The 21,178-nt window shown below is 43.6% G+C and overlaps 1 protein-coding gene across 1 annotated transcript in view; it reads left to right on the top strand.

The window, feature by feature from the left end:
* The window catches only part of NECAB2 (N-terminal EF-hand calcium binding protein 2), a 146,471-nt gene that overhangs the window by 122,581 nt on the left and 2,712 nt on the right, over window positions 1–21,178 (top strand). The window contains exons 7-11 of the mRNA XM_082232370.1: window positions 4,254–4,372; window positions 5,038–5,117; window positions 11,881–11,937; window positions 18,319–18,431; window positions 18,860–18,937. Of these exons, the coding sequence (XP_082088496.1) occupies window positions 4,254–4,372; window positions 5,038–5,117; window positions 11,881–11,937; window positions 18,319–18,431; window positions 18,860–18,937 (447 nt within the window). The remainder of the gene's footprint in view (window positions 1–4,253; window positions 4,373–5,037; window positions 5,118–11,880; window positions 11,938–18,318; window positions 18,432–18,859; window positions 18,938–21,178) is intronic.

The following is a 21,178-nucleotide window of genomic DNA, read 5'->3' as shown; positions in this document are numbered from 1 at the left end:
ACTATAAAAGGTAAAGGTACCCCTGACTGTTAGATCCAGTCAGAGATGACTCTGGGGTTGCACGCTCATCTTGCTCTATAGGCCGAGGGAGCCGGCGTTTGTCCGCAGACAGCTTCCAAGACATGTGACCAGCATGACTAAGCAGAGCAGCACACAGAAATGCCATTTACCTCCCCTCCGGACCGGTACCTATTTATCTACTTGCACTTGACTTGCTTTCGAACTGCTAGGTTGGCAGGAGCTGGGACTGAACAACGGGAGCTCACCCCGTCGTGGGGATTCAAACTGCTGACCTTCCGATCGGCAAGCCCTAGGCTCTGTGGTTTACACCACAGTGCCACCCACGTCCCAAGCCTACTATAGAAAGAAGTAAAAATTACCACTCACTTTTGCTTCAGGTCCTGCCCTCCACAGGGATGTGCCCCCCCCGGAAGGTTGTGTGGAAGCCATTTTGACCCTCAGACTGAAAGAAGTCCACTCTTGTTAGTACATTACAGCAGAACTGCATGGATAAAGGGTCTGGAAACCAAGTCTTATGAGGAATGGTTCAGAGACTTGGGTGTGTTCAGCCTGGAGAAGAGTGAGAGGTGATAGGATAGCCATCTTCAAATATCTGAAGAGCTGTCACATGGAAGCTTGTTTTCTTCTGTTCTGGAGGGTGGCATTTAATGAGCCTATGCATTGGCTACCTATCCATTTCCATTTCCTGGGTGCTGCCTTTAACCTATTAAACTAGAAAGCTCTGGGTTGCTGGTATGTTTTTCCCACCCCAATGTGAGCTGGTGTTTTAAGCTTTATTTATTGATGGTGGTTGTTAAAATGTCACAGGTTTTTACATTTGCTTCCAAGGCAGCTTGAGATTGTCCTACATTAGGAGTCAAAGGGCTTGTTCACAATTCCGCTTTGTCCCAAGCCTAAAAAGCACCGGTCTGAGCAGTTTTCAGTTTGCACCATCAGGAAAACCCACTCTGCCACTGAATCGGACAAACGCCAATCCATGGAAAACCAGTTTATCCCTCCAGGGAAAGCGGTGAGACAAGTGGAAGTGTGGAAGAGCCCTAAGAGAGCAATTGTAATGATGATTTTATTCTACACAGCAGTGATATTTTCTTATGAGTTGGTGGTTTAGAAATACCCATAAATAAAGTGTAAATCATGTGTTTGCTCAGAAGTCAATTCAATCGGGCTTATTCCCAAGTTAAGTTGGGTTATGATTGCAGCGACAACTTTTTTTTTAAGGTGTGTGTGTGCGTGATGTGGCCTGGCTTTAGATGCCAAGCTTTCTTCTGTTTGAAAGTAAATATATGTTTAATACATTGGCAGAGTTGTCCTGAGCAGGTGCCAGATCAGCAGAAGAGGAAACAATCAAGTAGCAATTAGTCCTTGGATGGAGCAGCTAAAGATTTATTTCTCTGCTCATGGGCCTCCAGATGAAATAATCAATGACTGCTTGCTTTCCACTTGCATTCTATGGAACTCTGAATAAACAAGATAGAAGCAGATGATTATTTCTGGAAGAGTGGGCTTTCCTGCAGAGACCCTGGGGTAGCTGCCAAGAGACCCACATCCCCCCCCCAACATGGTGCTTTTATATACCAAACAAAGCACTGTTATTTTTGAGCATCAGGCATATCAGCTGGAGTGAGTGGCTGCACTGTTATGAAATATCCTCTCAGTACCATTATAACCACCCTTTTACCTATCCCCCACCCACTCTTCCATTTCTTATTTTTCAGCTTATCCCACAGACACCTTTTTTTAACCTTTCCTACATCTTTCCAATCTTCCACAGTTGTCAAGGGTACCAACTTATCTCGGTGATGAGAGTAGACAGGAAATTGTTCCCTTGGCAATTAACAGTACCGAACGGCAGGTTATGTACCCGCTAGCAGATTGCCTCAAAGCTGCTGCAAACTTGAAACAAAACATAATTCAGTATCTGCGAGGCCTGCCCATGTGAAGATGTGCATCTCTCGTCAATATGATAAGTCAACAAGAATAAGCAAGAAAGGCTTATCCTTGTCCTCCACATTGATAAAATCCTGTCAATGGCAACTAGCCACGATGGCTCTGTTCTGTCTCCACTGTGGAGAGCAGTGTGCCTCTGAATATCAGTTGCCAGGAGTCACAAGGGTGGAGAGGGATGCTGTGCTTGGGTCCTGCTTGCAAGCTTCCCACAGAAATCTAGTCAACCAATGTAAGAACAGGATGCTGCTGGATTAGATGGGAATTTAGTCCAATCCAGCAGGGCTCTTCCTATGTTCTTCATGGATACAGTGGTACCTTGGGTTACAGATGCTTCATGTTACAGATGCTTCAGGTTACAGACTCCGCTAACCCAGAAATAGTACCTTGGGTTAAGAACTTTGCTTCAGGATGAGAACAGAAATTCTGTGGCAGCAGCACAGTGGCAGTGGGAGGCCCCATTAGCTAAAGTGGTACCTCAGGTTAAGAACCGTTTCAGGTTAAGAACAGACCTCCAGAATGAATTAAGTTCTTAACCCGAGGTACCACTGTATTGGTTAAATTGGGAGAAGCCAATGTGGTACCCTCTCAATCTTGTTAGACCTTGAATCCCATCATCCCTGACCATTGGGCATGCTAGCTGGATGTTGATGGGAGTTGGAGGGCACCATTCTGGCTACTCTGTGCTAAATTATCCAGGTAGGGATTTGATCATCTGGCCCTAACCTCTTGATGCAGGCTGTTTATTCAGACTATTTAGAATCATAGAATCATAGAATCATAGAGTTGGAAGAGACCACAAGGGCCATCGAGTCCAACCCCCTGCCAAGCAGGAAACACCATCAGAGCACTCCTGACATATGGTTGTCAAGCCTCTGCTTAAAGACCTCCAAAGTAGGAGACTCCACCACACTCCTTGGCAGCAAATTCCACTGTCGAACAGCTCTTACTGTCAGGAAGTTCTTCCTAATGTTTAGGTGGAATCTTCTTTCTTGTAGTTTGGATCCATTGCTCCGTGTCCGCTTCTCTGGAGCAGTAGAAAACAACCTTTCTCCCTCCTCTATGTGACATCCTTTTATATATTTGAACATGGCTATCATATCACCCCTTAACCTCCTCTTCTCCAGGCTAAACATGCCCAGCTCCCTTAGCCGTTCCTCATAAGGCATCGTTTCCAGGCCTTTGACCATTTTGGTTGCCCTCTTCTGGACACGTTCCAGTTTGTCAGTGTCCTTCTTGAATTGTGGTGCCCAGAACTGGACACAGTACTCCAGGTGTGGTCTGACCAGAGCAGAATACAGTGGCACTATTACTTCCCTTGCACTATTACTTCCCTTGATCTAGATGCTATACTCCTATTGATGCAGCCCAGATATTTACAACCCATCCTCTCTGAAAACAAATGACATGGGAAAGTATAAAGCACAAAAAAGCCATCCCTAAACCTAAACTAACCATATACTGTAAAATGCACCATCAAATAAATAAAGTAACTAAAAATAGCAGAGTAAATGAAACACTAATCAACTTGCAAAACTTAAATGGCCTGAGCAAATCAGTCTTAACCTGGCCCAAAACAGTCAACAGCCAGTGTGGCATAACGGTTAGAGCGTTCGGTTACAACCTGGGAGAGCAGGGTTTGAATCCCCAGTCAGCCATGAAACTCACAGGGAGACTTTGAGCCAGTCACTTTCTCTTAGCCTAACCCACCTCGAAGGGTTGTTGTGAGGATAAAATGTGAAACACATACACTACTTTGAGCTCCTTGGAGGGAAAGGTGGTATATTGATGCAGTAAATAAATTAAGGAATAAGATGACAAAGTCTGGAAGAGAGGATGGCATTCCATAAATGGGGGTGCAATCTTATCTCAATGGTGAGGTGTATTGTGCATTGGCTGAAATAACATACAGGTATGTATTATGTCATGGGAAATGCTTTGTAAAAAAATGTATATATTAGGTAAAGTTGTTTACAAAATGTGTCTGTTAAGAGAAACTTGCACTCAAATGTTTGTGAATTTTCATGAGTTTTAAAAATAAATTTGCAAACTGATGTGGAAATGTGGAGAACTCAATTTAAAATGGGGGTAAAAATGAGAAATGGAAAGAATTGGTGGCCCATTTGCTGTGCTAGTGCTGCATTTCATTACATCATCACCATTAAAATTTGTATACTGCCCTATACCCATAGATCTCAGAGCGGTTCACAACATGAAAAGCTATTTATTATCTAAAAGGGGGGAAATGTGTTCTTTTGTGTTAATCAGTTTCTTTCCTCCAATTGCAGACAGTTCCACAGTAAATCTGGCCACGGTGTCATGGACACCTGGTACGACAACCCTGTGCCTAATTATCCCCCCAACAACAGAATTGTAACCAAAGAACGCAGGAAAAGCTTCCAGACTGGTAAGTGTTGCTACAGATGCTGGGAAGCCAGCCTTGAGTAGGTTGGTGGGTTTCATGACCATCAATGGAAGTTAATCAATGGGAGCGAAGCAGTGCTTTTTTTCTATAAAAAATGTTTAGGGGTATTCTTTGCAACCACAATCTGAATTCAAGCTGCAGCTGTGAAGGAAGACTGCAGAGGGGCCCTAGAATGTGTTCCTGATTATTCCTTGGACACTCCTGCCCACCTGTCAAACAAGTTCTGTTTTAGGAGAAGAGCCTGGAGCCCTGTGGCAGGACCTGATATGGGGAACCTGCAGTCCCCAGGTGCCATTGAGCTATAGTTCCCATCATCCCTGACCCCACTGGCCATGCTGGCTGGTGGGGTGGGACTGATGAGAGCTGGTGTCACTCTGGAAGGCCACAGCCCCTCTCCCTGGCACAGACAGCACTGTGTTAGATGGTACAATGATCTGACCTTGGTATAAGGCAATTTTGTGTATGCCAAGGGAGATATACGAGGTCAGCTATTCAGCTAAGGAAGACTGCCAAATGCTGTGAAACCTTTTTGTGTTGTTGTCCCTCCTGGCAAATGCTACTTTTTTCTTTTGCAGCCTGGTCCAGAATGTCTGCAATCTCTTGCCCGATGTCCTTTTCTTGCCCCATAACTACCTTTCTTTCTGCAGCCTCTTCAGACACCAAGGAGGAAGGCTTGGAAGCTCAGATCAACAGGTTAGCAGAGTTGATTGGGAGGCTGGAAAACAAGGTAAGGAGGACCTTGTGTTTTAAAAAATCTGTTTTGACAGTGTCATCATGACGAAAACAACATTGTGGTTCCATCAGTTTTATTAGACACTCGTAACAATACCACTCTGACATTGAAGTACACCAGCCTTGTGATTCAACACTGTACCTGATATCATCTCCAAGAGCTCTGGCAGGGTGGCTACTAGACAGTGGGGTGTGCCAACAGAATCCATCTGGTTCCCAACACCAGGTACAGGTAGATGTTAACTAAGCCAACAGCTGATGAGGAGGTTTGGACCCTAAAGATCAAAGCTGTCTCTGTCTCTCTAACCTCAAATCTCAGCTGGTGTTGAACCACACAACCTGGAGGACACATTTGGGAGAGTCATGTCCCTCCTACTTTCCCCAACCAGGTTTTAGTGACACAAGCCAGGTCAGCAATAGCACCCAAAAACCTGACAGGACTTTAGGTTTGGTCCCCAGGTAATAAAGGTTGGAAGATGGACTGGATGAAGAGTAAGCACACAGTTGTCTTGCTTGCTTTCCTTTCCAGTAACTCTGCCCTGCACCTGCACCTCTGTTGTACCCGTGGTCACTGTAAGATTTATAAATTCAGTTTATCTCACCATAGTGGGATGAATTGTGCCCATGCTCAGTCTGCTGCCCAGTGACTAACTGTTGATGGAGAACAGTTCCCCCCATTTCCTTAGAGTTATTTTTCTTTAAAGCAGATTTGGGGCAGACTGACTTTCAAAGAGAAAGCTCCTCTAGCAAACCATCTCTGAAAAATAGGACACTTGACCGCCTTGCTTGTTGACAAGCTAAGTACTGAGTAGGAACTCATGGAATGGAAATGGAGCATAGAGGAAACCTCAGAGTAAATAATGCATAATGCAATAGAAGCATATCACCCTTAAATTCTTAAAGTGAGAGGTGAACAGGAAGACCCAAATGTGATACAAAACAGCAAACTAGAACTAAAAGCTGTGAAAATAAGAGAGAGAGAGAAGAGCGCAGAAGATCATGGAAAGCTGAAGAATACCATGAAGGTCCTATATTCTGCTCAGAATAAAAAGGACAGTGTGCTGCTGACATTTGGTTATATAATGTTTTAGTAGAGTAAGATTCGTCCTATTTGTATTGCAGGATGAGCATTTTATTAAATAATATAATCAATGGTTTTCATCTTTTTGCGGGGTGGGACAAGAATGAGCATTTTTTGTCAATCACCTTTTTGATGTTAGCTTTTACGTTTTGTATTCTGGATTCTGTGTTCTGTATGCTTTTACAGTTTTAAGTACCTTTGAGGCATTTCATGTTGCAAGTGATGCATAAAATGCAAATGGTCATGATGAGGTAGAGATGCTCCCAAAATTCACTTCTCCCGAATTTCTCCCTGGTGATTGTGTACTTTGAAATGTCCAGGGGAGCAGGGGGAGGGATAGGAACTTGAGTGGGAGGGAGGGGGTGGAATATCCTGAAGGGGAACCCTCCATGCTTCAATATTTTCTTGCAGGTTCCACTTCTTAAACCAGGATTTAAAATGGGTGAAACACTAGGCAGAGTGAACTGGAAAAGCAATTGGGGATCATAACTGGGGAAATCCTTCCATGCTGTAATGTGAAGATGGGGGGGGGGAGGCAGGGATGATGAGGTAGACATGGGAACATTTGCCTAGGCAGGTGCATGCTTGTGGCTCACAAGTGCAGTGGAAATAACTAAAATCAGACACCAGTGTTGGGTGAAATCAGGCTACAGCTTCATTGGCTAAACAGCAGGTAAGCAGGGTTGGCATGGCAGTAGAGTGAGGATCAATTTCTTCTTCTACTCAGCCCTTCCTGGTGGAATGGTATTCTGCTTAGAGTTGGGAAGCACCCAACCTCCCCCACTCCCACCATGGGAGTTGCCCAGTGATGAACCTTGGCATGCTACTGCTATCCTATCCAATGCAGTGGGGCTTACTCTCAAGTAAGTGGGGTTAGGACTGCACCATAACTTAACTTAGAATCCATAGTATATTATTTGCAGCCCTCAGTATTTTAATAGTTGCATTCACTTGGGCCATGTCTTGAAGCCATGTTTTATGGATGGTGCAGCAATAAAACTGCTAGCACATTTGCAAAACTAAGCAGGGTCTGGTACAGTTTCAAACTGGATGGGGGACAACATGTCAAGATTCCTGCATTGCAGAGGGTTGGACTAGATGACCCTCAGGGTCACTTCTAAATCTACAATTATATGATTCTATGAAGTCCTTCAAATTCAGAGCTGTGGAGCTGGATATGACTGGTGGGCCAGCTAGATATGTCCCCCACCCCTGCAGGCAAAGTTTGACAGGTCCAGTCACCCCACGTCACAATCATAGACAATCATAGGCATAGCCTACAAAGTGCAGGGATCGCCAGGTCTAACAAAGCATTGTGCACACGGGCTTTGCAAGGCCTGATGTTCAGCTGATGGTTGGGTTTTGTGAACAGTGCATTGCAGGTGCCATTGACCAGCAGTGCCTGCAAGCTGACTTTTGGCTGAGTTTCATCTCCACCTTACCCCATCAGTTGGTTGTTGGATGAAAGCACTGTGCAAAATTGTGCTCTTAATTAGGGTTTTTGACGATGTCTCCAGAAGCCCAGGTCAAAGCACTGTCTTGCCCTGCACTTTGAAAGGGACTTTATAGACACCACAGAGCAGCTGATTTGCAGTGCCTGCAAGCATCTTTTCTGCTGAGCCCCATCCCCTCCTGCCGCACCCCTGATATCATGCATCACATCCTGTGTAGGGCAGGTGGGCGTGAACTTTTGGGTGTAATGAAGGCAGCAGGCTTAGAGGTCTTCCCTGCTGTTCTAAGTCTTCCTTATGAATTCTAATGCTGGTACCTGGATTTGCTTGCTGCCAACAGGAGCAAAGGACGTGGATTTTGTTCCAAAAATAATTCATAGAAATGTACACACATTCTAAAGCTCACAAATATGGACTGGTATTCACACACACACACACACACACACACACACTGTTACCTTGACAACCAGCTTCTAAAAACGTGGCCAAGATGATCATTATTTTATAGAGGTGCCCCTCTCCCTGGGTTGTTATGACAACACAAAAGAATAACTGTGAGGTCTCTAGTATATGACTCTTCCAAAGGAGTCTCTGTAACAAGCAGGCAATACTTGCACTTAGTGGGGTTTGGAGATCCCTGGCCTAGCTGGTTATCCAGAAAGCCACCCCAGCATAGCCACACAAGGGATTTAAGGGCGCTTCAGCCCTAGACACTTGCTGACTGTTCTGCTCCTGTAAGGTGCCAGAAGTTACCAACTAAGGGCTGAAGTTGGAGGACCCTGGGGCTTGGCAGAGCAAGAAGAACCTTGTCTCTTTGTGACTGCACTTTAGTGCCACCATTGTGAGTGGTGACAGGGTGGAACTGCAGCTACCAGTTCAGAAGAGGTGATAGAAGGGACAAATATGGTTCTCCACCTAGTCCTGTATAGAGGTTTTTTTAAAAAAAGAAAAATGCAAAAAATGTTTATAAATTTAATTAATAAGCAATACAAAACAATTATCTAACTACATTGTAGAAAAAGTTAAGGACAAAAATCTTCATGTTGCATATAGAGCAAATCAATGAAAAATAGTAAAATTTAATTCTTCCTTAACTTATTTTACAGTATCATGTAATCAATCACAGTTCCTTCTGTCTCCCACTATCCAGTCTAATTGTTAACATTAGCCATTTGCTTCTCCATCTTTCCTGGCTTCCTTTTCTTTTATTTTTTTGCATACATGATCCTTGCGTGAAGATAGACAATACTTGGTGACACATATTCTTAGATCTCCTTGAATTGTTCACATTGTTCAACAGGCATAGCAATAGTCAGCCTGAAACCCCAGAGAGCTGCTGGCTGTCAGAGCTGACAGAACTGAGCTACAGTGCAGAATCTGGAGAAATGTAAATTTCAGAGGATTACAGCATTTCAGTTGAAATGTTGTATCAGAAAGTATGGCTCACATTAAAATCCAAATAAAATTGAATTCCCATGCTCCCCCAGCCCCAATCCCTAGCCACTCATCCGCAGGCCTCCCTGCTCACGGGGAGACTGGCCCTGTCCGTGGCTAACCCTTCCTGCAGCATTTCCTATAGCTTAGGGAATTTGGATCGGAAAACATGCCAGCCTTCTTCCTTCCCACATTAACAATTCATGGGGAGGAGGGAGAATTTCCCTTCCTCTGATGCACATCACACAGCAAAGGCATTTAATCTATCTCAGGCGTTTAATGTATATCAACACCACAGGAGAAATACAAACCTTTACAGGAGCCACTAATTAAGAAATGGACTCAGGTTATGCAGTAGCATGGCACATTGGGGGTCCATGTGTGTGAGAGAAAGCAGGGATTTTTGGGTTGTTGTTTTTCAAAAACAGGAATATGGGGTGGGGTTTTTTTTAAGCATTGTGGTATAGTTTTGGTTGCCTCGCCCCCAAACGGATATTGTAAAGTTGGAAAAGGTCCAGAAAAGGGCAACCAAGGAGATGAAGCAACTCCTTTGAGAGAAGAGGTGGTAGTATATGGGACATATCACTTTACAGAAAAGGCAAGTAAGAAGCAACAACACAATAGACGTTTATAGAATTATACATAGGGCTGGAGAATATGGATAGGGAAGTTTTTCTGCCTCTGCCATAACACTGGATCCACTCCCATCGTTTTGCCTGGAAGCTGAGGTCCCGTTCTGAGAGCCTTCTATCGGTTCTCTCCCTGCAAAAAGTGAGGTTACAGGGAACCAGGCAGAGGGCCTTCTCGGTAGTGGCACCCACCCTGTGGAATGCCCTCCCATTGGATGTCAAGGAAATAAACAAGTATCTGACTTTTAGAAGACATCTGAAGGCAGCCCTGTTTAGGGAAGTTTTTCATGTTTGATGTTTTATCGCGTTTTTAATGTTCCGTTGGCAGCTGCCCAGAGTGACTGGGGAAACCCAGCCAGATGGACATCCTTAAACTATGGTACTCATTCCTCAGTTTGATGGTTTTAAAAGAGGGTTAGACAAATTTGTGGACAATTATGCTGTCAGCGGCTACTGGCACAATGGCTATGTTCTGTCTCCAGTGTCAGGGGCTTTATGCCTATGAGTACCAGTTGCTAGGAATCACAGGTGGGCAGAGTGCTGTTGTTGAGCTCATGTCCAGCTTGCAGGTTTCCCTCAAGCATCTGGTTGGAGCAGTATGGTGGTCTGGCTGGGCCACTGGCCTGTTCCAGCAGGCTTGCCTTGTCAAGCATCAAAAGACTGGGTGGAACTTCTGGAGTTTAGAATCATAGAATCATAGAGTTGGAAGAGACCACAAGGGCCATCGAGTCCAACCCCCTGCCAAGCAGGAAACACCATCAGAGCACTCCTGACATATGGTTGTCAAGCCTCTGCTTAAAGACCTCCAAAGAAGGAGACTCCACCACACTCCTTGTTTAGTCAATTTAATTGTGCCCTAAGATTCTTTTACTTGTGAAATTGTTTATTGCTAGACTGGGGTATCTGTGACCCTCTAGATGTTGCTAGGCTACACTCCCATTGCCCCTGCCCACTGGCCATGCTGGCTGGGGCTGATGGGAATCGGAGTCCAACAACTTCTGGAAGGCCACAGGTGCCTGGTTTAGTTTTTGTTTGATATGTTCCTGTGTATTTTGATGAACATATTGTTAATTGATGCAGATGTTATTTTCTAATGCTTTGTTCTTGCTTTGAGCTCAACTTTGTTTTTGGAAAAGCGGTATACACACGTTGAATCAAATCAGAGTGAAATGTTCGCTAATTGTAGCAAGTGGTGAAATTTGCATGTGTGTGTGAATCACACAGATTAAAGAGGAAGCAGAACTTTCTGTCTCTGCGTCTCAGCTGAGGCTTAGCCTATAAATACAGCAAAATGAAGTGATAAAGTCCTACACTGACAGAGTGATCTGTGCCATTTCAGACTGCGTGGCAAATGGAGAAAAAGTACAGAGCCTCGGTCCTAGATGACACTGATTGCTGCAATAGGTATCAAATAAATAAACTTCAGGTGCAATGTCTTGGTGAATTCTGATTAGATACTTGTGTATGAAATATGATCTGTTCTACCTAGGGCTTGGGGGAGAAATTTGACTTTGTTTGCCTTTTAATGAGAAACTACATAATTCACACTTTTCAAATTGACTTGTGATCTGAAACACACTTATCCTTCAGAGCTCAGTTCTCTGAATTTTGTGGTGCAGTTTTCAAGCAAACCTTGTGTATGAAAATGCACATAATTGGGTGGAAGTATTCTGAAAAGGCATATATTGCTTAAAATAACTATAATGTACATGCATTATATTAGAGAAATACAGAAAGTTTGTATTTTAGTCAAAACTGCATACAAAAAATGTGTTTATTAGGCAAAATTAGCACAATTTAGTGACCAATTGTCATAGGGATTTTTGTTTTGTGTTTTTTTAAAAAAAATCAAATTGCTGCAGAAATGTGGAGAACTGAATCTAATAGAGAAAAGATGAGGCACCTAGAAAAACAAAATAGATAGATTAGCCGATCTCTACCACACTGGCTCTTGCAATGGGTGTCATACAGAACAATCCTTAGCTGCAATGTCTTTTGGTGAATTCTGGTTAGCTAGTGTGTATATGAAATAAGCTCTGTTCCATGTGAACTCCTATGCCACACAACTGCTAATGGGGGCTTTTGCTGATTTTTGTTGTTTCTGGTGGGGGTTTTCACTACTGCAGCTTCTAACCTTTCTAAAAATTGTTTTCCCCACTACAGACTCTTTGGTTTGACCTGCATCAGCGACTGTCTGACAGTGAAAACACAGCTTGCACAGTGAGTACTCAAAAAAGATCCTGTCTCTCTTCAGGAAATAAAATACATTTACATATGCAAATCACCAGAATGGGGAGGGGCGTTTGCCCCCACCCCTTCATCTTAGACCTCCATCTGCTGCAAATATGACTCGAAAGGTCATTTCTTCTTTATGCAAGCCAGGAGGAAGGCCTAATGAGCTTTCCTCTCCTGTAGAATCCTAGGTTGTCCAACACATGCTGTCCCCTCTTATATCAACATGAAACGCCATCTCAGCCATATGGTCCATTCGCTGTTTTTGCAACCCCTCGAGAAAGGAAGCAGGTCCCAACTTTCTTAAAACTGGAGGAGAGACTTGTTTACTTTAACAGAATTTGTACACCACTTAATTGTAAAACCCTTTAAGCTGTTAACATAAATAAAATTGTTGATAAAAATCAATAGTTAAAGAAAAAGTTCACCTAAAAAACTAAAAACAGATGAAATGAGCAGTTAAAAACGCACATTAAAAATAAAATTGCATGTTAAAAAACATGTCATCTTCTCTAAACAAAAATGTTTCTAGCAGACACAGGACAGCAAAGGCCCAATGTCAATGGGCAGGGAGTTCCACAGGATAGGTGCTGCCACACTGAAAAATTGATTCTTTCCCATACAGAACGAATATTGAGTGACACTTGTAAAAGTGCCAGTTCTGCATATCAAAGTGGTTGAGTAGACACAGATGGGGGAAGGTGATATTCAAAGTAAACTGGTCTCACCCTGTTAGGGGCTTTATAGACTAATAGCAAAACCTTTAACTTGACCTGCTAACAAATTGGCAGCCAGTGCAAATGTCATATGATCTCACTACACATTTTTATGTGCAATTTCCCCTAGCATACATACCCATTATTGCAAAGCATATTTCCACCACTATATGTTTTTTTCCCCATGCACACTTTACCTTGATACCTGCATTTTTTTTGTACACATTACTTGGCTGGAGAACTGTATTGCAAAATTCAGAGGAGGGTGAATTTCCCAGGGTGGCTGTCTCTCAGCTCACATATTATTGCAGAAAGTGCCAGTGAGGTAGATTTGCCTGTAATATGAGAAATGAATCACATTTCTCCTCTGCATCTAGCAGTAGCCTGGTAAATAAATAAACATTAAGGCCAGTTCATAATACTGTGTTCTGGTTTGACTCTGCCGTTGCCAGCTCTAAAAGTCTGTGATTCTGTTATTGTAATTGTGAACACGCTATTAGTTGATCTAAATATTTTTAATCATAAAAAGATAAGCCCCGCTGGATCAAGCCAAAACATCCTTTTATGACAATGGCCAGCCCAGCCGGCAAACATATGCAGGTGAAATTGCCAAATGGATGAGTCAGCTAAATATTGTAGCCCAGTGGCAAATATGTGTTTTGAAGCCTGCAGGAAATGCCTTTTGAAACCTCACAAACTATAGAGAGGTGGCTGGCTCAGATCTAGGGCTTTGGCAGCTGGCCTCTGCTATAAGCAAAACCCAGCTGAATTTTATAAAATGGTAAAGACTGCAGAATCATTATTTCAACTTAAGAAAAAAGATGCTGCGACGGACAGCAGAGCCAGACCAGAGTCTGGTGATGCCGTCCCCCTGAAATTCCACCAGAGTGCTGGAGCCTCTCACTGATTTGCTATAGAGTCTGCTAGCCACAGAGGGGGAGGAACAGCACTTTGGGGAGGGGGAAGAATAAAAGGAGCAGTTTCTGAAGGGAGAGAGTTAGATAGGGCTGGGTTTGAGAAGAGGAATAGGATTTGATTTGAGATAGACAGGTTTCAGGTTGGGAGACAGGGAGAAGTGGTTCGGAGTTAAGTTAAACATCCACACTGAGGGGACTATCCATAGCAAGAGCACAGGGCCTCACAGCTTGGATAGGGAGACCGGGTTGAGTGTCTGGAGACAGGAGTGTTCTGGGAGGGATGTGACTGAACTGGGAGAAAGAGGTCTTGTGGGGATACAGGCTACCTGGGTCTCAGTATAGCCAGGAGGGGAGAGTTCTTCTAGGTACTGAAGGCTCCCAACCCAGTAACCAGGGGTGCAGTGATTCCCTGGGTCTGTTTTACCATTTCGAAGACCTCAGGTGTGGGATGGTTAAGAGAGTAACTGAGAAGAAGTGCCCTTTGCTCATGAACCAAAGTATTAAGCTGTGAAGGAAGAGGTATGGTGTTGAAAGTATTTAACTGTAATATCTAAGTGACAGAAACTAAGTTAGGCATTTTACCATCTATTCTGGAAACGTGAATATTTACCTGATGTGTACCAACTGATTTTTACTAAATGAAGTTTAAGAAGAGTTGTGCCTGTAAAACTTTGTTTAAGCCTGAGGCATCTTATAGTTAGTTAAAGTAAATAAGTTAACTTCTACCTGAAAGGACACATTTTCTTACCCACTTCATTTCATAATTTTTTTTTTTGTTTAATAAAGCTTTTCATGTTTGTTTGACCAGCTCCTGCCAGAGACTCTAAAACATTAAGTTTTCCCTCACATAAGTCCCCTGCAAGATAATCTGTGGTAAATTGTAGAAATTTGTGTAATTGGTGTACCGTGAGGTGAGTGCACTATCTTTAATTGGCGGCAGTTAGCAGGAGTGGATCTGCCACATTATTAATGGGTGGTATTAATCAGGCAGATTTTCAACTTGAGAAAAAAAATTCATTCTTGCTTTATTTGCAGACTGCACACAAGATGCATTCCTGTTTTTCTTTGACTCTCCTCCAAGCTGCTGAAGGGAAATGCTTTATAGCTCAGGACTGGTTGACTCTGCAGAGCAGAGCAGTACAAATAAGAGACACGTTTGTCACACTTGGCTAAGCCTTGATTGCACACTGAATGCATAAAATGCCTTGAAAATGCAACCTCTACCTGCCAGGGACTCCCCACTGATTCCTTGTGACAGGTCCCAGATGTGTTTGAAAAGATTAGCTCTGAGATCCTGTTTTTGTTGTTGTGTGAACTGAGCTGTTGCCTGGAGAATGTGCTGCCGTTGAAAGTCTTGTGCCAAAGATTTAAGCAAGTCCCTGTCCCTGATTCCCTCCAGACAATCTATTAATCAAGCATCCTGATTTGCTTGCACAAATCTTATGCAGTGGTTAGATTATGTCCAGTCTTCATTGAGCATTCATTCTGTTTTCAGGACAGTTACATGACATGAGGCATTCATCCTGATTTGCTTACAGGGTGTTTATATGTCTGCCTATTAGCTATTTGTTCTTCCTACGCTTTGAATCCATTCCACCATCGCATTCCAAATTGCAAAATGCCTACTACTTGCAAAAGTGGATTTGGTGCACTAGAGCAACTGAGCCCTTTAACCCACTTTACATGTGCAAATCTAAATTTCCTGTATGTGCAGAAATTTCTCCCGCAAAGTATAGATAGTTTGGACACCTATCACCCCTGCATACAAGCAGACATCTTAATAGTTGAACACCTCTAGAACAAAATCTGCATGTGTATGGGCTAGAAGCAGATTCATAATCATGCTAGGCATCACTCAGCAAGAGATTTAACTCTGCTCTAGTTTTCTGGCACTTGATCAAATTAAGAACGTAAGAAGGGCCCTGCTGGATCCGGCCAGTGGCCCATGTAGTCCAGCATCCTGTTCTTGCAGTGGCTGACTGGGTCCCCTGGACAACCTGCAAGCAGGACCTGAGCACAACAGCACTCTGTCCATCTGGATTCCTGCACTGCAGGGGGGTTGGACTGGATGACCCCAGGGGTCCCTTCCAACTCTACAAATTCCCAGCACCTGGTATTCAAAGGCATACTGCCTCTGACTGCAGAGCTGGAACATAGCCACTGTGGCTAGAAGCTGTTGATAGGCTTACCCGCCATTAATTTGTCTGACTTATGCTTTTTTAATTATGATTTTTATTAATTTTCAAGATTAACGTAACAACAATCCTAAGAAATAAACAAGGGAAAAGGGAATAGAAATTTAGGGATTTGTTTTTTTCTTCCCTAAATTAAAGCATTTGACTTTTCTAAACCTGAGCTGATATGTAGCTCAGTTCCAAGCTTCTCCTTGGTGAGGAATTTGCAGTGTGCGGGAAGGAGGAGGGAGGGCAAAAAGAAAACAGGGCTCCTTTTATTGTCTTCTATTTCCCCAGTCCCACCATAAGGTAGAACAAGGCAGCCACCTGTGGCAGGTAGTGGACAGGCAGCCATGTGGTCAGATCTGTGTGTCGTATTGCAAGAGTCAGCTGCCAATCTGTTTCGCTTTTGTATGTGGAATGGGCACCATTTTGTTTTTTGCCTCAGACAGCAAAACGTCTTGGGCCACATTTGCCTCTCCTTCACCCTGCGAGCCCTATCAAGGGCCCCACATTTCCTCCATATTAGCAAGCAACGTGGTTTCAAGCTGCATTCATTGTCAAGCTTTGCTGTTTGGTTCCAGCTGTGATCAAGGTTAACCGGGGCGATTGCTTTTCTAATCAAATCCAGCCACTTGTGATTAAAAAAGCAACTCGAGTATGAAAATAGGGCCTGAAAATAGCTTGCCTGCATTTGACAAGAGTGCCTTCGTATCGTATCTCATGGCAGAGTGGGGGTGTATTTTGACTTCGTAAGGGAAGATTCAAAATCCATCTACCTTCATCTTGGAAATAGGGGTGGGGTATAGCTCTCTAATACAAGATAGTATTGAAGAATGATTTCTCATTTGCTTCACTTCATCACTGCTTGATGTTTGGAGGCAGTTGTTGTCAATGGGGGAGGAAGGTATCCCCTTTCCTATATTGCATAGTTTTTGAACATTTGGAATTTCAGAGCTAGTATGGTATTCATGACCATTACCTGAGCCACCAGGGTTCAAATTCCCCACACTGGTATGAAGCTTGCTTGGACCAGTCATTCTCTCTTAGGTAGTTGTTATTGAGTAACACAGATGGAATCCAGAGATTAAAGAAAGTGATAATACTTTACTGGGTAAACTGAACAAGAACAGAGTATAACTTGAGGAGAAAGAAAGATAAAAGCATTTTACATAAAACAATATAAAATATCAATAAAACAAACAAGTGACAAAATGCATTAAAATATAAAGTCAGCAATTTTAAAGCAAATCTGCATAATAAAATTACATGAGACAATGAGAACCCAGAATTTATCTATCTTCTCTCTCCGTATATTCTCTCCCTCCTTTCATATTTATGTCACCGGTTTTCTTGCAAGATAGGTACCCAGTATGTCAAGACTTCTTGACAGTGGATGGCTCTTTCTTCCAGAGGGAGGGGGCAGAAGGAGTGACAGGGTGGACTCGGAGGTTGAGTGGTGGCAAATATGTTAACCGACAAATAGGGATGTTGAGGAATTCCAACAAAAATAGAAAAAGAAGCAGAAATCCCTGCAGTTTGCACGTTGTTTTCAGGAAAAGAAATCAGTTGAGCAAATACAATCAGTATTTGTTTACATCACTGTTGTGTTTTAAGCCTGCAAACAACACATAATTAATGATGTTTTCACATATCCTTTACATTAAAGCGAATGTAGGTTATGTAAACGATTATGTATCTTATGTTAAATAACAGATAGTGAGATGTATTTCACAGAAACTGAACTGCAGTGGCATGGAAGCATTGCTAATTGTGATAAATCTAGGTCAGAATAGAAATCACTGCCTTCTTACTTTCTTACCCGCAACTCATTTGTATTGCAGGATGTAGTCACAGTGACACTACTCAGCACATAGCTGCATGAGATGGACTCATTTGTCAGCTTTGATTATTTTCCATGTCCCAGGCATGCAGTGTAGAAGAGGAGAGCCCCAACCCTATTACCTGGGGTCCTGCTAGCTGCCTATGGAGACAGAGATAGCTGCAACAGAGACAGAACACTTCCCGTAGCAGGAAGTGAGCACTGTGGGTTGTATCCACTGCTAGCTAGACCCAGAGTGAACCCATTGAAATGAATGGATATGACTAATGTAGAACCATTTATTCAAATGGGTCTGTTCTACTTGGAATACAACCCTATGTACCAAATGGATGCTGGTGTGCAGCATTTGTATAGGACTTTCAGGCAATCAAACATTACAGAGTTGTTGTCAGGCTTACAACTAGATAAAGAGAAGTCAAGACAGACAGCCGGTTCCTTAAAACTTTCTAGTGAGCTCAGAGCAAGGGGGGAGATATGAACCAAAGTCTTCCTGATTTGTAATTGTGGCCAAGGCTGCAATCCTAACCCCACTTACCTGGAAAAAACACCACTGAATTCAGTGAGACTTACTCCTGTGTAAGCATAGCTAGGATTGCACTGTTAGTCTCTTATTCACTACTGTACCAGCTCTCCAAAGCAAAGTATATCAGTCAAAGTCAAGGTTCAACTACGTGAAGATTCACTTCACTTTGGTTTTCTTTCTCTCCCTCTCACTCTAGTATCTTCTTTTGGTACGAACTGAGATGACAGTTTCCCAGAAGCATCTGGGGGAGTTTTGTGGCTCCCTTAAGCAGTACTTGAAGACTGTGGCAGGAGAACGGGACTGCTTTCAGTAAGTGCCACTTCTGTGCTCCTGCAGGAATGTTGGGTATGATGGGGCAGAGGGTGTGTGTGATTGACTCCGGTTCCCACAACCTCCTTTGCCATGTCATTTCTTACAGATATCCTACTGGGATGGGATTGTGAGTAGAGCCCAATACTAGTTGTGATCATGGGCCAACGCACTCCCATAAAATTTTATAAATAGATCCAATTAAAGAGTGGCTGTCACATTCTTTTCTTAATTTCACATTCTTGTAAGAGGCAGACAGTTCACAAGAATTGTTGTGGTTCATCAACCACAGAGATAATTGCTGAATAGTTTCTGTTTTCATGACAAGTGGGGGAGCACTAAGCAGGGATACACTCACGCTGTATCCCTTAACCACAAAGTTTTTTCAACTGCTGCCCACATTTCTCTCTTTCTCTCTCTCTTTGCAGTGTAACTGCAGTCAGGCTTCCTGATGGGGTCACTTTCATTGTCTACGAGTTCTGGGAGTCAGAGGATGACTGGAAGAGGTAAGGCAAGACATCAGGTAGACTCTTGGCAGCCATTTGGAATGCAACTACAAGGAAACTGACCAATGCAGCAAATCATTCATAAGCAGCAGCAGCCCACCAATGGCTGTTATTATTTTTTGCTGCACATATTTAAACTATGAAACTCAGTCATGGCCACTGGATGGTTTAAAAAGAGGATTAGACAAATTCATGAAGGAGAGGACTATCAAAGGTTATGCTCTGCCTCCACAGGGGTGTGTGTGTGTGTGTGTGTGTGTGTGTGGTTTAACCTTGTGCACGTGTGTATCCATCCTAGGAGGATGTAACATTTTTAGGCACTGGGGCCAATTTGGGAAGGAACTTTTCTGCATTAAATGAAATGTTCCTTTGGGATGAATTCCAGAAACAAAAAGGGTCTCATGATACACGGTGTCACTAAGGGGCCTCCCCCAAACCCTAGAAAAAGTTTTGCACTTTATAAATTGTTTCTATGTGTTTAAAAATCAATGAGGAAAAAGACTACAGCACAAACCAGTACAATGATTTAATTTTTAAGGCAGCCAACGTAACAGCAGCAAAATGGGGGAAGCAAAGCTTGACAGCTTGAAGGAGCGCTTAGTGCATTGGTATCTAGTACAGCTGTCATTCAAAATGCAAAAGGCAGGAGGGGAGCTGCAGGGGTCCACTGTGGGCTCTCTTGGCTTTCACTTTTTAAAAACACGCACACATCTGCCTTAGATCTGTGCCAAAAGTCTCACCTGCATGATGACTCTCTTCAGTTCCCTGCAGAGCCTTCTGAACATAAAACTCCTTGGCCATCTGTTAGGATGGGCCCCACTGCTCCCCTCACCCCCTGGCCTTGTGCCCTGCAGTTCATCATATCCTCCCACCTGAGCACAAGACTCTGAATGCGCTCATCACTGGTCAGCAGCAGAGCAAAGCTCTGTGGCACCAAAGGCAGTTGATCAGAGAGTGTGTCAGGGGAAAGGAGGAGATGAGCAAAGCTATAAAGGGAGCCCCCTCTTGGGGCACAGTACAGTCACAGAATTTTGAGAGCAGCAAAGGCACTTTGACTGCTTTGTGGACTTGTGCGTTCCTGCAACTCTGATGCAGACCCCTATTTTTTTAAAAAAACAAACTGGCTCTGCAAGTATATAAGTTGCAGCAGTGATGGTACACCTGGAAAGAATGGATTGAATGGCTGGTGCCTAAATCCCCTCAGCACTTTTGCAATCTTAACCTCATGTAGGTGTAAGTCCGATTTCATCTCAGTGGGACTTACCTTCTGAGTAGAGGTGTGTAGGATTACATTATTCTTTTTGTGGTAGAGCAACTAAAATTGTAGTGTATTCCATATGCAGTCACACCATAAATTTGGATAATGGCATGGTGATATTAACAAGTTTGAAATCCAGTCCCTTTTCTAATGATTCCTAACATGTAATTCACCTTTTTCACAGCTGCCGCATGCTGGGTTTTGCATTTCATCATTGCTGGTTAGTGTAGCGGCAGCGATGGCTGTGCCCATTAGGCTCCCAGCTTTGTGTCCTACCAGTCCCGAACGGTAGATGGATCCAGAAACAGGCAGAGCCAACTAATTCTAGTTTTATGCCATTCTCCTCTTTGCTGCAGGGACATGGGTGGTGCTGTGGGTTAAACCACAGAGCCTAGGGTCAGTGGTTCAAATCCCCGCAACGGGGTGAGCTCCCATTCCTCAGTCCCTGCTCCTGCCAACCTAGCAGTTCGAAAGCACGTCAAAGTGCAAGTAGATAAATAGGTACCGCTTTGGCGGGAAGGTAAACGGTGTTTTCGTGCGCTGCTCTGGTTTGCCAGAAGCAGCTTAGTCATGCTGGCCACATGTACGCCGGCTCCCTCGGCCGATAAAGCGAGATGAGCGCCGCAACCCCAGAGTCGGTCACAACTGGACCTAATGGTCAGGGGTCCCTTTACCTCTTTCCTGCCAGGTTCTGAAAGGGCTACAACTAAGACAAAGGAAGAGGGAAATGGTGGGCAATGGCACCCCCTAGACTGGTATTAAGTGAGCAGCCAGGGAGTGCCCCTTTTGCCCTACTAGAGTTGCCTCCACTGGTTAATGAACTGCACTGTACAAATCAACTACAGTGGCAAATAGTCCTTTCTTCCACAGTTCCTGTTGCACTACCAAAAAAAATAAAGTATCAGCCAGAGGGAGAGTCCCGCTCTCCCCACAGCGAAATAGGAAGGAGGTGGAGACAAGAACAAGTGTGTTAACAAGCCGCT

Source organism: Podarcis vaucheri (genome assembly GCF_965113315.1).
Source record: "Podarcis vaucheri genome assembly, chromosome: 7".
Classification (NCBI taxonomy): Eukaryota; Metazoa; Chordata; class Lepidosauria; order Squamata; family Lacertidae; genus Podarcis; species Podarcis vaucheri.
This window is presented reverse-complemented; position numbering and strand designations above follow the sequence as displayed.